The sequence below is a fragment of the Indicator indicator genome, chromosome 20, assembly GCF_027791375.1.
Source record: "Indicator indicator isolate 239-I01 chromosome 20, UM_Iind_1.1, whole genome shotgun sequence".
NCBI classification, from domain to species: Eukaryota; Metazoa; Chordata; class Aves; order Piciformes; family Indicatoridae; genus Indicator; species Indicator indicator.
The window spans coordinates 19579469-19592660 of NC_072029.1; the positions used below are offsets into that span (position 1 = coordinate 19579469).

At 48.8% G+C, this 13192-nt stretch overlaps 1 protein-coding gene across 2 annotated transcripts in view; it reads left to right on the top strand.

Moving 5' to 3' along the window:
* The first annotated feature begins 7921 nt into the window (after nt 1–7921).
* The window catches only part of TRDMT1 (tRNA aspartic acid methyltransferase 1), a 33189-nt gene continuing 27918 nt past the window's right edge, over nt 7922–13192 (top strand). For both annotated transcript variants that reach the window (XM_054389967.1, XM_054389969.1), the window contains exon 1: nt 7922–7985. In XM_054389967.1, the coding sequence (XP_054245942.1) occupies nt 7922–7985 (64 nt within the window). The remainder of the gene's footprint in view (nt 7986–13192) is intronic.

Here is a 13192-nt window from a genome sequence, read left to right on the forward strand (position 1 = left end):
CTGGAGGAGGCCATGAAGATGAATGGAAGGATGGAGAACCTCCCCTATGTGGACAGGCTTGGAGAGTTGGGGCTCTTCAGCCTGGAGAAGAGAAGGCTCCAAGGAGACCTTAAAGCAGCCCTCCCGTACCTGAAGAAGGGGGCTACAAGAAAATGGGAAGGGATTTTTACAAGGGCTTGTAGTGACAGAATGAGAAGGAATGGATTGAAGCTTGAGGCGGGCAGATTTAGATTGGAAATTAGGAAGAAATTCTTTCCAGTGAGGGTGGGGAGACACTGGAACAGGTTGCCCAGGGAGGTCTCCCTGGAGGTGTTCAAGGCCAGGCTGGATAAGGCCTTGAGCAACCTGGGCTGGTGGGAGGTGTCCCTGCCCATGGCAGGGGGTTGGAACTGGATGAACTTTCAAGTCCTTTCTAACCCAAACCATTCTGTGACTCTATGACATTATATTTTTATACTACAATACACCTGAGGCCTGGAGCAATGTGACCTATAAACATGATCACCCTGGGCTGGCTAATTAATGACTGGAGTTTCATTCTGTCAGGTTTTGAGAACCGGTGTCCTATCCTGCAGGAGACGAGTGCTCCGTCTGACTTGGCCCTGTAAGTGCACTGAAGCCATCCTCAGGGCCTTAGCTGACATGCAGATTTCCAGCACACTGCCAACAGTTTCCCATTGTATTTATTTATGAATTATGTGAAACATGTTTGCTGGAGGCTTAAATCAGCCCAACTCCCTGCAGCTGAGTATTGCCACTGCCAGTCATACTGGCACATGTTTTGTGCAAGCTTTCTCTTCTTCAGAAAGACCTTTTTTAGGCTGCCTTGACCCATTTAGGTCAGACTTATTGAGGCTTCTCTTTCCAGACTGTATCAGCAAAAATACCATTTCAAATTCCCAGCCTTTTTCTAAAAGAGGTTTGCTTCAATTTTAGGAACTCCCCAAGACTTGAGGCAATACTTAACTGGGGGAAGTGAGCCCAAAAGATAGAATCACACAGAATGATCTGAGTTGGAAGGGACCTCCAAAGCTCATCCAGTCCAACCCCCACAGTACTCAGCAGGGACATCCTCCTCAGGATGCCCAGAGCGTTTTTGAGCCTCACCTTGAATATCTCCATGGATGGGGCCCCAACCACCTCCCTGGGCAACCTATTCCAGTGCTCCATGACCCTCATGGTACAGAACTTGTTCCTAACATCCAATCTAAATCTGCTCTGCTCTAGCTTGAAGCCATTGCCCCTAATACCTAGTAGCCAAATATGACACTTTTGTATTTTAGCTGGGATTTTTTTTGCAGGATAACTGTTCAATTTATCCTTATTTCAGTTTATCCTTACAAAATCTCATGACTTCTTCAGCTCTGTTCTTTTCTATAGACTGTTTTCCAAGAGTCTTTCTGTTAGAGAAGAGCTATGTCCCAGCTACTAAGCTTTAGAATGTAGAGAAATCCAAAATAAGAAAGAGGAGATTTGCAGTGGGGTTACTTCTGTAACTGCAGTTCATAAATATTAGCAAAAAGCTTTAAATCAGCTGTGAATCTACAAAGTGCCAGGGTAGAAGACACTTCCTTGCTGCCAAGGCCTCAAGTGCTCAGCTTCTTGGGTGGGTTTGATGGTACTTACTTTGTGCAGCTGTGGTTTATCTAATTTCAGAAAAGCTCAGCAAGTCCACACTTAGAGCTCTGCTGCAGCTTCATTAAAGATTTCCTTTCTCTCTGGAGAAAACACACTACTGCTGAAATCCTACCCTCACAGTGGCCAGCAGGAGAGATGTCACTTCCTGTGCCAATCTTAGTCAAAGATTAAATGTAATCACATTGGACTGAGTGAAAACCAAAGTCTGGGTGGGGGCTGAACTCCTTTAGAAGACAAGTCTGTGGTATACAAAAACTTTAGGTGATACCAGCAGACTAAATGCAATAGAAGTGGGCAAAAGGCACAGCTGGCACCAACACACAGCTTCAAGTTTGTCTGGTTTTGCACACTACAGGCTGTGAATACACAGGGATGTGGGGGGTGAAAGTTCCTGCCTTAGGCAAAGAGACACACCCAAGCTCCCCATCTACACTGCTCTCTTGTCCTTCACCCTGCTCCTCCAAGAGAGCAGCCGACACCTTGCTGTTCCCTCTTGCTGCTGCAAGCAAGCTGGGATCTCCCAGGCCATTCCCTCAGCCTCAGAGCAGCCTGCACTGACCTCCCCATGAGCATTGCCTGGCTCTGCGCCTGCCATTGCCCCTTCCCCATCACCCCTCTGGGCTCTCACTCAACACAAGCTCCTTGCAGCAGTAATCATTTAGGCTAACTGCAGTGGGCCTCATGAGCTCAGGGTCTGTTTAGTTCAGTCCAGCAAAAGTTTCATATCTCCATACTCTGGGGTTGTTTTGATTACTAGCCTTTTTTTACCCTTTATTTTTTTGGTCAAGCACTGGAATGTGTAAGTACAACAGGAAAGTCAATAACACTGGGTAAACATGAGAGTCTCATCCAGCCAGGGTGACCACCGCAGGCCAAACACAACAAACAGGCCAGGTTTATTTAGCTTTCCATTTATTTAAACCATAAACATAAAGATTTCAGTAAAGAAGCAATGTCTTTTTGTTCCTTATCTACAGAGCACAGCCATAGCTCCAGAACCTGGGAATAAAATCCTGAAACATGGAGATGTTTCATTTGAGGGGAGAAAGGTTACAAAGCTTTGTCTGATGGCTCTGCCCAATAATTTCAGCTACACAAATTTCCCCTAAACAGAGTTCTTAGAAACTGGGGAAGGCTGACAGACCAGGTTTGATGTGGCTTTCATTTTCAGCCTTGCAAATGCGTGCCATGCTAAGTGGCAGTGGCAGGCTTCTGAACCACACTGTCACAGCTCTGCAGGCTTCTCAGAAATGCCAGCTCTGTGGCTGGCAGCTGCTTCACTAAGCACCACTTTAGCAGAAGCCAAGGCTGAAAAATTCCCTCCAAAAACATCCAGTACAGACCAATTCTGATAAACTGCAAAAGGTTTTCAGTGTTGTTAGTAATCTGCTGTGGAAACGATAACTGATGCTAGACACTGAGGGGTTTTGCAGTGCAGTGATCACAATGCAGTGGTGTCCAAGGACAGGACAAGGGGTGCTGGGGGTAAGCTGGAGCAGAGGAGGCTCCACATAAACATAAGGAAAAACTTTGTCCCTGTGAGGCTGCTGGAGCCCTGGAGCAGGCTGCCCAGAGAGATTGTGGAGTCTCCTTCTCTGGACATACTCCAAACCCACCTGGATGTGTTCCTGTGTGACCTGCCCTGGGTGATGCTGTTCTGGCAGGGGGGTTGGACTGGATGCTCTCTGGAGGTCTCTTCCAATGCCTAACATTCTGTGCTTCTGTGAGTGCAAGGGTAGCACATGCCTCACATTCCTTCACAGCCACAGCAGTTTCTGACCCAGAACATGAGTTTCCCTTCCAGACAGCTGAAATGTCAGTGCACTTTTCCTGATCTTCTCAGGTATTTGCAGGTGACACCAGACACTGGGGCACAAGAAGCACTGATTGCTGTTCAGTTGTCAACATTATTTTCCTGTATGGAAGTTTTAGCTGATCACTGTGAGTGCACTTTTAAACATCTAGTGCTGAAAATGTCTCCCAGCAGAATATTTCCTTGCTCTCTCTCCATGTTTTGAACACAGAGGAAATGCTCACAAATAGGTCACAGCTACAGGGCCACCATCTTCCATTACCTATCCTTACACTGAGGGGTTACATTCAAGGGAAACCTCAAGCAGTTCATACTGCTCGGGTATTGTGGCATCGATAAAACCCTGTGACATGCAGTGCAGACTGGGAGCCTCCTGCTGACAGGCTGGTGCAGGGCACTGGTTAGCTGGCAGGGCAGCCTGCTCTGCTGCAGATGGGCGGGCAGGGAGCAGAGTTCCCTGTAACCACAGAAGGCTGGAGATGCCTATAGGGTGTTTGGTGCAGTTTGTGGGATGCAGTTGTTGCTGGTGTGAATGACAGAAACACAACAGTGAGAATCTTTCCTTCTCTTCGAGCACACAAGTCCTTGGGCCGGCCCTGGTTTGTAATTCCACCTTTCAGCTGCCAAGGGCAATGCAGAATCTCAGGGCAGTGTGCTGTCCATGTTGCTGTGATGGTGTTTGGCAGCGCTGATAACTGTAACGTTTTGAACAATTGAAAAGCGTTTTAAGAAGAGAAAATATTGCAGTGGTTTCGTTTGCACGTTCCTCTGACCACATGCAGCTGTTTCACTAGCTGTGTTTATTGGTTACCAGGACAACAGCTTGAGATTGAGCATGATTGTCTGTATCATGCCACACTCATCAGGGATGTGGGCAAACTTTGGAAACTTCTACACAGAGGAAGTGCTGCCAGTTGCTAGGAGGCAGGAGCTGTCTCAATGAAAATGCTGGTATCACATGCCAATGTAGTATCTATGGCCAATGTGATATGCCAATCGCTCCAAAAATGTCTCTATATTACCAATTCACTTCAAATATATTAGCATCAAGAAAGCAGCTCCTTCATCAGTGCATTTGCATAGCTCTGTAGATGTGCTCCTTAGAATAAACTAAAATCTTGTTAGAGAAGTCTGTCAGCTGTCATTTATAGTTATCTCTATTGTCTGAGCCATTACTGATTCAGGAAACAGCCCAGACTTGTGTCCTGAAAAACGTTACAAGATGGACATTGGACTTCAACTGGTGAGGGGTCTGGAACAGAAGTCCTCGGAGGAGTGGCTGAGGGAGCTGGGGTTCTTCAGCCTGGAGAAAAGGAGTCTGAGGGGAGAACTTGTTGCTCTCTACAACTCCCTGAAAGGAGGCTGGAGTGAGGTGGGGACTGGCCTCTTCACCCAGGTAACAAGTGATAGAATGAGAGGAAATGGCCTCAAGTTGTGCCAGGGGAGGTTTAGATTAGATATTATAAAACACTTCCTCACTGAAAGGATCCTGGGGCACTGCCCAGGGAAGTGGTAGAGTCACCATCACTGAAGGTGTTTAACAGACATCTGGATGAGGTGATTACAGACATGGTCTGACAGCTGTGTACAGAAGATGTTAGGCTATGGCTGAAATTTTCTGGCTGGTCTTCAGGCAATCCTGTGATTCAACCCTGTTATTTATCATCTCTGTTAATCAAATGAAATGTTCATTGAGATGTGCAGGAATTCTATCCATTCCATATACATGGAGTGGAGAAAGAAGGAGCTGTGACAAAATCCAAATTTGACTACGAGAAAGCCAGCTGGGAAACTGCAGACATGGGGCTGCTTTGGGGTCACAAGACAAAGAGTGAGCAGATTAGCCTGCCCCATGGCAGGGCCAGCCCCTGCAAGCAAATTTCCCCAGTGAAGTATGAACCATCACCTTCACAGGGCTCATCCTCTCTCTGCAGTCATTCAGGTTTCTGTCATAATAAAGAGATGAATGGCCACAGACCTTGGCACTTCTCAGCCATTGCCCCGGGCTTTGAAATAAGCAGCATACCTCACATACTATTATGGAAGGGCTATCCAAAAAGTATGGCTAGCATCATGCTGACTCCACAGTTATAAAGGGAGGAGCACCAAAAGTGATGGTTGCCAGATTCCCTGTTTTCAGTTTGGTCCCTTTCACAGGTGTCAACGATGAGAATCAGGTTATGGCAGCCACAGTTCCACGGAACTGGAAAACTGACAACTGGCCGTTGTTTACAAATGAGCACTAGAGTCACAGAATGTTAAGGGCTAGAAGGGGCCTTGAAAGGTCATCTAGTCCATCCCCTTGGAGTTTCCCATTCTTTGCAATTAGCAGCCAGTAAAATCCCAGCCTAGTTTACAAATTTGTTGCAGAGCGGAGGCAGGCTGATCAGAATCCCCAGGTGGCTACGCTGCTGGAGGAGGTAGGCGGAGGATTTTCCCTAAGCAAGGGACGTGCTGCCAGTCTAGCAGAGACATCTCTACTGCTTTCTCCATCAGACTCCGCCTTTCCCATGTGTGAAGGCACGAATACCTCAGCTGGGGAAAGCAGAGGGAAAACCCAGGCTCAGCTATGTCTCCCTGTCTAAGGAAATACTGCTCCTCTGTGCTTCCTAAATGCTTCCTAATGTCCAGCCTAAGCCTCCCCTGGTGCAGCTTGAGGCCATTCCCTCTTGGTCTATCATGAGTTACTTGTGAGAAGAAACCAGTGCCTGTCTTTCTGCAACATCTTTTCAGGGAGCTGTAGAGAGCCATGAGGTCTACTCTCAGCCTCCTTCTTTGCAGACAGCCCAGGTCCCTCAGCTGCTCCTCACAGGACTTATTCTCCAGGCCCTCACCATCTTGAACTCCCTCTGTGACAGCCTCTACTGTCTGTGTCCCATGGCTGTTTTGTCCATCTGGCACAGTCCTTATTTTGCTATGCCAAGTGATTCCCCACACTCTGTCAGCTGTCCCTGCAGGCAGCCTGTCTCACCACTGACTTCTGCTTTCCTCTGCTACCTTGGCTGCTGTACTTTCTTTCAGAAGTTCTAGAAGTAGACCTTGGATGCCATGTCCTAGTCACCTGCTTTCTTCCATGGCTGACAAATAAAGCAGCAGCCCCAGACTGATGATGAAAATCCACAAGTGAATGACAGATCTGCTTAAAAACAAGATAAAATAAAAAAAAGGCAACAGCCAGTATTCTTACTTTGCACCCCCCTGCCCCCTTTTTTCCCCTCTAATTCCACTGTTTTCTGCACCTAATGTGTCCCATGATCTGGAGAAGTGCACTGAAAGGCAGCAGATTTCTCTGTTTTCCTCCCTCCACTTTCAGCCAGAAATTTTTCCTCTACCAAAAGGCAAGAAGTAGGAGTGAGTATGAAACAAGGCAGCTTTGAAGAAAAAAAAAAATCCCCAATTCTACCTTATTTTTGACAGGTTTCTAGGAGGAAATACAACAATATGCTTAACTCAATAAATTATTAGAGAATGATGTTCAGGTTTAGAGAGGCTCTTTAAGCTTCCACCTTCATTTTAGAATCGAACTGGGTGATGTGAGGCCTAGGTGAGTGTGTGCTGCTGCATGCTGCAGGACACTTACCCAGGCTGTTACACACCTAGCTATGTATATATAGCTGTGCATGCACATCTAACACTTATAGAGCAAACTGCTTTGTTGTGTTTGAGGTGCCTCTTCCTTTCCAATTTAGCAAGAGCAATCTGATAGCATGATGGCAAATTCTGTTTCATCAGTTATTTCCTTCCTTCCTGTTGCACCAGCAGCCTGTGCAATGACTTCTCAAAACTGCCACTGCACTGAAATCACCGAACGCCCACAGGGCTGCAGACCAGCATTGGCAGCCACTGCCCAGCAGGCCTGCACACCCACGCTGGGACAGGCCCCTTCTTGGTGCCCTGGATGGGCACAAGCTGCCCACATTCATGTCCCCAGCCTGCCCTGATGCCCTGATGCTTGGCCTCCAGCTCCCCAGCACCTGCTGGACCCCTGTGGTGGCACAAGGCCTGAGGAAGGGCAACGGGGTCGGCGATTTCATTGCTTCCCCTGCAGCGAGCCCTCGGCAGGAGATGTTGACCCTGAAGGGACTAATGGTTGATAGCTGGCCTTTCTGATCCCTCGCTCCCAGACGTCTGGCGGGGCTGCCGGCCGGTATCAGCTCCACGGCCACCTCAGAGGGCAGCAGGACCTGCCAAGGCAGGCAGTGGCTTCGTGCTCCGGGGCTAACTAAGCCTGAGATCCAGCCTGAACCTCCCCTCGGGCAGCTTGGAAGCATTTCCTCTGCTCCTGTGGCTTGGGCAGGTCAGTGGTGCCAAAAGCGCTGCTCCGGGACTGCGCAGCGGACGGGCGCTGGCAGGGAGCTGCCACGCCGAGGGCCACCGGGCAGGGCGGGCACGGCGGAACCAAAGAGCGGCAGAACGGGCGGGCGGAGCTCGCGGAGGCCGCCGGGAGGGCCGGGCGCCGGGCACCGGAATATGGCGCCGCTGAGGGTGCTGGAGCTGTACAGCGGCATCGGGGGAATGCACCAGGCCCTGAAAGGTACCGGCCAGCAGCCGCCGCCGGCGCGTCCCTCGGTGCCCGCTGCCGCCGTGCGCACCCCTCCCTTCCCCCACCTCCGCCCCAGCGGCACCGGCTGCTCGACGGGACCCGGCCCCGGGGTGTGCGGCGGAGGGCACCGCCTCGAGAGGCAGGCGAAGGTCGCCCCTCTCCTCCCGCAGCCTTTCCCCATTGCGGCGTGTTCGCTGCCCTCGCTCTCCTGCACAAGCACCGAGGGGCAGGGAGCTGCGGCAGGCACAGCCTCCCCCCAGCAGGGCGGGAAGGTGGCCTTGTGGCTTGGGGCTGTCCCGCAGCCTGCTGCCGGGGGCTGCGTGGGGCCCCTTGGTACGGGGGGTTGGGCAGTGAGGTGTCTGCATTAGGGACTGTGGTTGGAAACTGAGCAGTGCCTGAAAGCATTCCTGGCCTGCAAGACGGCACCAGGTGCCCAGGAGCAATTGGGAGAGAAGTCCATGTGCCTTCTGACCAGCCAGCTGGCTGCCGCCGGGAGGGCTGTGATACTCCTTTCACTCATACCTGCTCTGCCTTCTGCTCGCCCACCTCTGCTGCAGGTGGGATCGGGATCATGGACATGCACAGGATCATCATCCAAGGCACCAGGGCATCCTGTAGGCATGCACATAGGCTTGGCTTTCACGGGGGGTAGTTAGGTGATGAGTGATACAACATGAGCCTGGCCATATGGGATGGGTAAAACATTTTCTAAGTGTGAAAACTGGGATTTGAATTGGTGTAGAGTTCCTGTTGTGTAAATTTGCATCCTTTGTATGGCTGGACAGGAGCAAATCCTGTATGGACAGAGCACTGAAGAAGCTGCTGTGAGTATCCTGCAGGAAGTGAGTGTTGAGTTTGCTGATAGCCATGCTGATAGCCATGGGCACTTCAGCATAACCATTTCAGCCAGGAGCTGGCAACTTCAAATGGAAATCTTTGCTCTCTGTTTAAGAGGAAACAGGAGCGACAAACATATGACTAATCTTCCCTTTCCCATCAGTGTCCACACACCTGTTAGAGTATTGTTCTGCATGGGGTTTTGCAGTAGGCTGGGAGCTGCTGTGCTCTGCCCTTGTGGCACACTCTGTATTTCATCTGCTCTGCTGCTACTGATGGCTCTTCTGCAGAAGTACAGTTGTGAATATAAACAGATCTATGTTCATTTTGAGGTCTGCTAGAAGCACATGACAAAGTCATTGATTCTGAAGTGGAGAAGGACAGATAAAGTCGTTTCAGAACTTTTATTTCCAAGGTTTGACAATGACACCCTTTGGGTTTGCTCTCCAAATCAGAAGCTCCTGTGTGCTACTACTTCCAAACTGATTCCAGACTATTTCTTTCACTAATTTACTTCCCCTCTCCCCTACCCTTTTTTTTGACTCTTTCTTCTCTCTCTCCACCTTGCCGGGAGAAAAGGAGAGGGGCAGGGGAGAAATCTCAATCTGTTATCATTTGAGCTCCTGAAGTCCAGTCAGAGCTCAGACCACCACACCTCTCTAAGCAATTTCAGTAGCAGCTGAAAACTTTCTGCTGCATGGGTTCTGGTGATTTCAAGAAGGGTGCAAAATAAGGACTTTCCTAGAGGGGTGATTCAGATTTGAGTCCACTGATTTCCTAATAGAATCATAGAATTACAAAATGGTTTGGGGTGGAAGGGACCTCCAGAGGCCATCCAGTCCAATCCCTGTGCACTCAGCAGGGACATCCCCAACTAGATCAGGTTGCCCAGAGCCCTCTCCAGCCTCACCTTGGGTATCTCCAGGGATGGGGCCTCAACCACCTCCCTGGGCAACCTGTTCCAGTGTTCCAGCGTTCCAGCAGCCTCCTGGTGCAGAACTTGTTCCTCACATCCGATCTAAATGTGCTCTGCTCTAGTTTGAAGCCATTGCCCCTGGTCCTGTTACTGCAAGCCTTTGCAAACAGTCTCTCTGCAGCTGCCTTTTAGCCCCTTTCAGGTACTGAAGGCTCTCCTAGCCACCCTTTCAGCCAAGACAGGACTATTACAATCTAGTCTGCCTAAAATAGGTGGTAGCAGCTCCTGTCATAGCTTCCCCATCATTTCTCTGGTGTCCTTTCCAGCTCCAACACCTTTTTGAGGAGAGAGAGGTGTCTGCTCAGGACCTGTGGTGCTGAGCACTATTGCAAAACAAGTGCTCCAGCACAAGTGTTCACAGGGAAATGTGGATTCTTTTTTTCTCTACTCTGCATACACTGAAATGGTTTTCTGTGTAGCTGTAATTCTCTTAAATGACTGTTTTGAAAATTGGGCATATTTATTTGGGGAAAAAATATAAATCTCCAGAGCTGTGTCTGTTACTGTATTGAAATCCAGCCGTGGATTCTGGGGAGCTGATTTAACAGCTCGCTGAGTCAGCAGTTCAGGGGCATTTTCATTTTTCTCAATTGCTGTTGTGGCTTTTGTCAATGAGGGCAATTAAACACAGTTTTGATTATGGTTTGGAGTTTTTTGAGATTCTACTTTCAGTCTTATTTTAGGGTCCATTCCTGCAGTCATCAAATCATAAATGTGATTGCTGTATCCAGAGAGAATAACACAGCGGGACATGGCAGTTCCTGAAATCCCAGGAGCAGAAGTCCTTTGAGAAGGTTTTGGGTTTGCCGTGGTTAAATTTCCACAAGCTTTCTATGTGAGACTGGACGTGTGAGATCTGCCTGCCTGCTCCAGCTCCTTCATTTGTTTCCAGGGTATTTCCACACAAACAACTTAATCAGCTCTTGGAGGGAGGCTGTTCTATCACAGGAACTCCCAAATGAGCCATGGCTTTTGAATGGAAAGGAGGAGAAGCTTTGCAAAAATTATCAGGTCTTTGAATTGGGAAGAGAGGATGTGGGGTGGAATCGTTCAGGAAACATTCTGCTCCTTTTCCATGTGGATTAGCATGAAGGTGGCCTTGCAGGGGGCTCAGTAAATTGCTGTGTGCTGTCTTTCAGTATTTGCATGCCCCTGCAGTCCCTTGACATGCATCCTCAGGGCTCCTGTGTATGCAGGGAGAGGTTGGCTTGGTGTTAGTAAGGAGGATGAGTGAATTGTGAGCTGTGAGGGAAAGCACACTGCTTGTCCTCCCAAGTGTCATTTGAAAGCTCCATGTTAATGTAGGTAACGGTCTGAAGGTCTTGTTTGATTTAGTTTCTTTTGGAGTGCCTGGAACACACAGCAAGGATCAGCTTGTCAGGAGAAGGTGTCTGGAGGACTGGAGGAGTAAATGAGAAGAGCAGTTCCTAACCAGCACTTGAAATTGGTTCCCATGCCTTAGGTGTTACAGCTTTGCTTTGGGAAGGTGAAATTGTTGCTTCTAGAATATGCCTGTAGGCTGGGCCAGGCAAGCTGTGAGGGCAGGCTGCTCTTCACTAGGTGTCAGTGTGTACATACCTGTGCCGTGCCCGCAGGTGCAGCCATTCTCCTCTCCACCAATATTCCTGACTTTACTACTTCCTTACAATCCATGGTCCAAATGTCGACACAGTAACTGCAGATAATGGTTTGTATGTTGACCCTTGATTGCTGGCTGGCTGTAAATCTTTCTCCTCTGCACACCTGTTCTGTTTGCTCTCTGTTGCACCAAGTCAACCCAGGAGAGCCAGGCTGCTCTTTGCTGAGACACCTGCTGTAGTTGTTCCAGCACTGTGGGTTTCTCTTTCATCTCCCCATTTTAATAAGATAGCCTTGAAAACCTGAAAGACAGGAGATGGGTGATAACTACACCACTCCAAATTAGACTCACTGGGGACACCCTAGTTGTTTTTTCACCCTCTTCAACTGTAAATGATTAGCTGGCTAGCAGGAGTTTGTAAGTTCTCATGAAGTCTTTGGTTAATGTGTGGCTTGAGCATGTTGTGAGGCTGCTCAGAGGCATGTGGCTGCTTGCCTTGTTCCTTTTGATTTACAAACAACTCTTCTCAGTCACCTGTGTCGCAGATGCAGCTTTTTTTCTGGGGACTGTGATGTGAGTTTCCTGGTGCTTGAAACTGGCCTCATGTGTCAGGAGCTAGGGGCACTATTTTCTGCCTGCAGTTACAGCAGTGACCACAGCCTGTCCTGGATAAAAAGCCTCAGTGAAGGTGTTGTAGTTAGTAGTGACAATAAATAGGGTAATGTGGTGAGAAGTGGGTTAGATGCTGTGCTTTTGATGTCTTCAGCTTCTGCAGAACCTAGTATCCTGTCACTCTGGAAATTAGCCATTGACTATGGACATTCTTTTTAGTGTCTATTTCTCTCAGGGTTTTAGCTGGCAATGGGTTCGTTACTCTTCTTTTCAGAAACACTTCTATAAGTGTTCAGAAGTGCTTCCTTTGACACCATGAAAAGAGGAGCTGCCAAATACTGTCCTTCAAAGTGTTTGGTAGTTTGGGGACATTGAGCCTCATGGAGGCACCTGTTGGGTTCAAGGCGCAAGGTTTTATTGGGATATAAACACAAACCATAGAATGGCTTGGGTTGGAAGAGACCTTAAAGATCAGCTCGTTCTAACCCTCCTGCCTTGGGCAGAGACAACTCCTAACAGACCAGGTTGGTCAAGATCCCATCTGGCCTGGCCTTGAATGCTGTCAGGATTGGAACTCCACTTCTCTGGGCAACCTGTTCCAGTGCCTCTCCACCCTTATGGAGAAAAATTTCATCTGAATGTCTGATCTAAATTCACTTTATGCCAGTCTGAAGCCATTTCCTCATCCTGTCTCTTCATTCTTCTGTAATAAATTCCTCTCCAGCTCTCATCTGACCACCTTCAAATACTGGAAGGCTGCTCTAAGATCTCTCTGGAGCCTTCTGAGCAACTCCAACTCTCTCAAATGTTTTCAGGAAACTTCTGAAAGCTTTGTTGCAAGAGCAGGCATACCTCAAACAGATTTATTGGTGCCATTTTTTCTCAGTGAGAAGTTGCCCAGAGAGGTGGTTGAGGCCCTGTCCCTGGAGATATTCATGGTCAGGCTCAACAAAGCTCTGGGCAACCTGATCTAGTGGAAGATGTCCTTGCTGAGTGCAGAGGGACTGGACTAGATGACATTTGGAGGTTCCTTCCAACCCAACCAATTCTCTCACAGCCCGTGCAGTCCCTGTAAGCTGTCAGTGGCTGGAGGGACTCAAGCAGTGCCATGGGGGCTCAGCAGGTTGACTCAAGCACTGTTCCCTTAGCTAAGGAACTTCCTAGTTCCTGAGACCAGCTGCCTGCAGGTGAGAA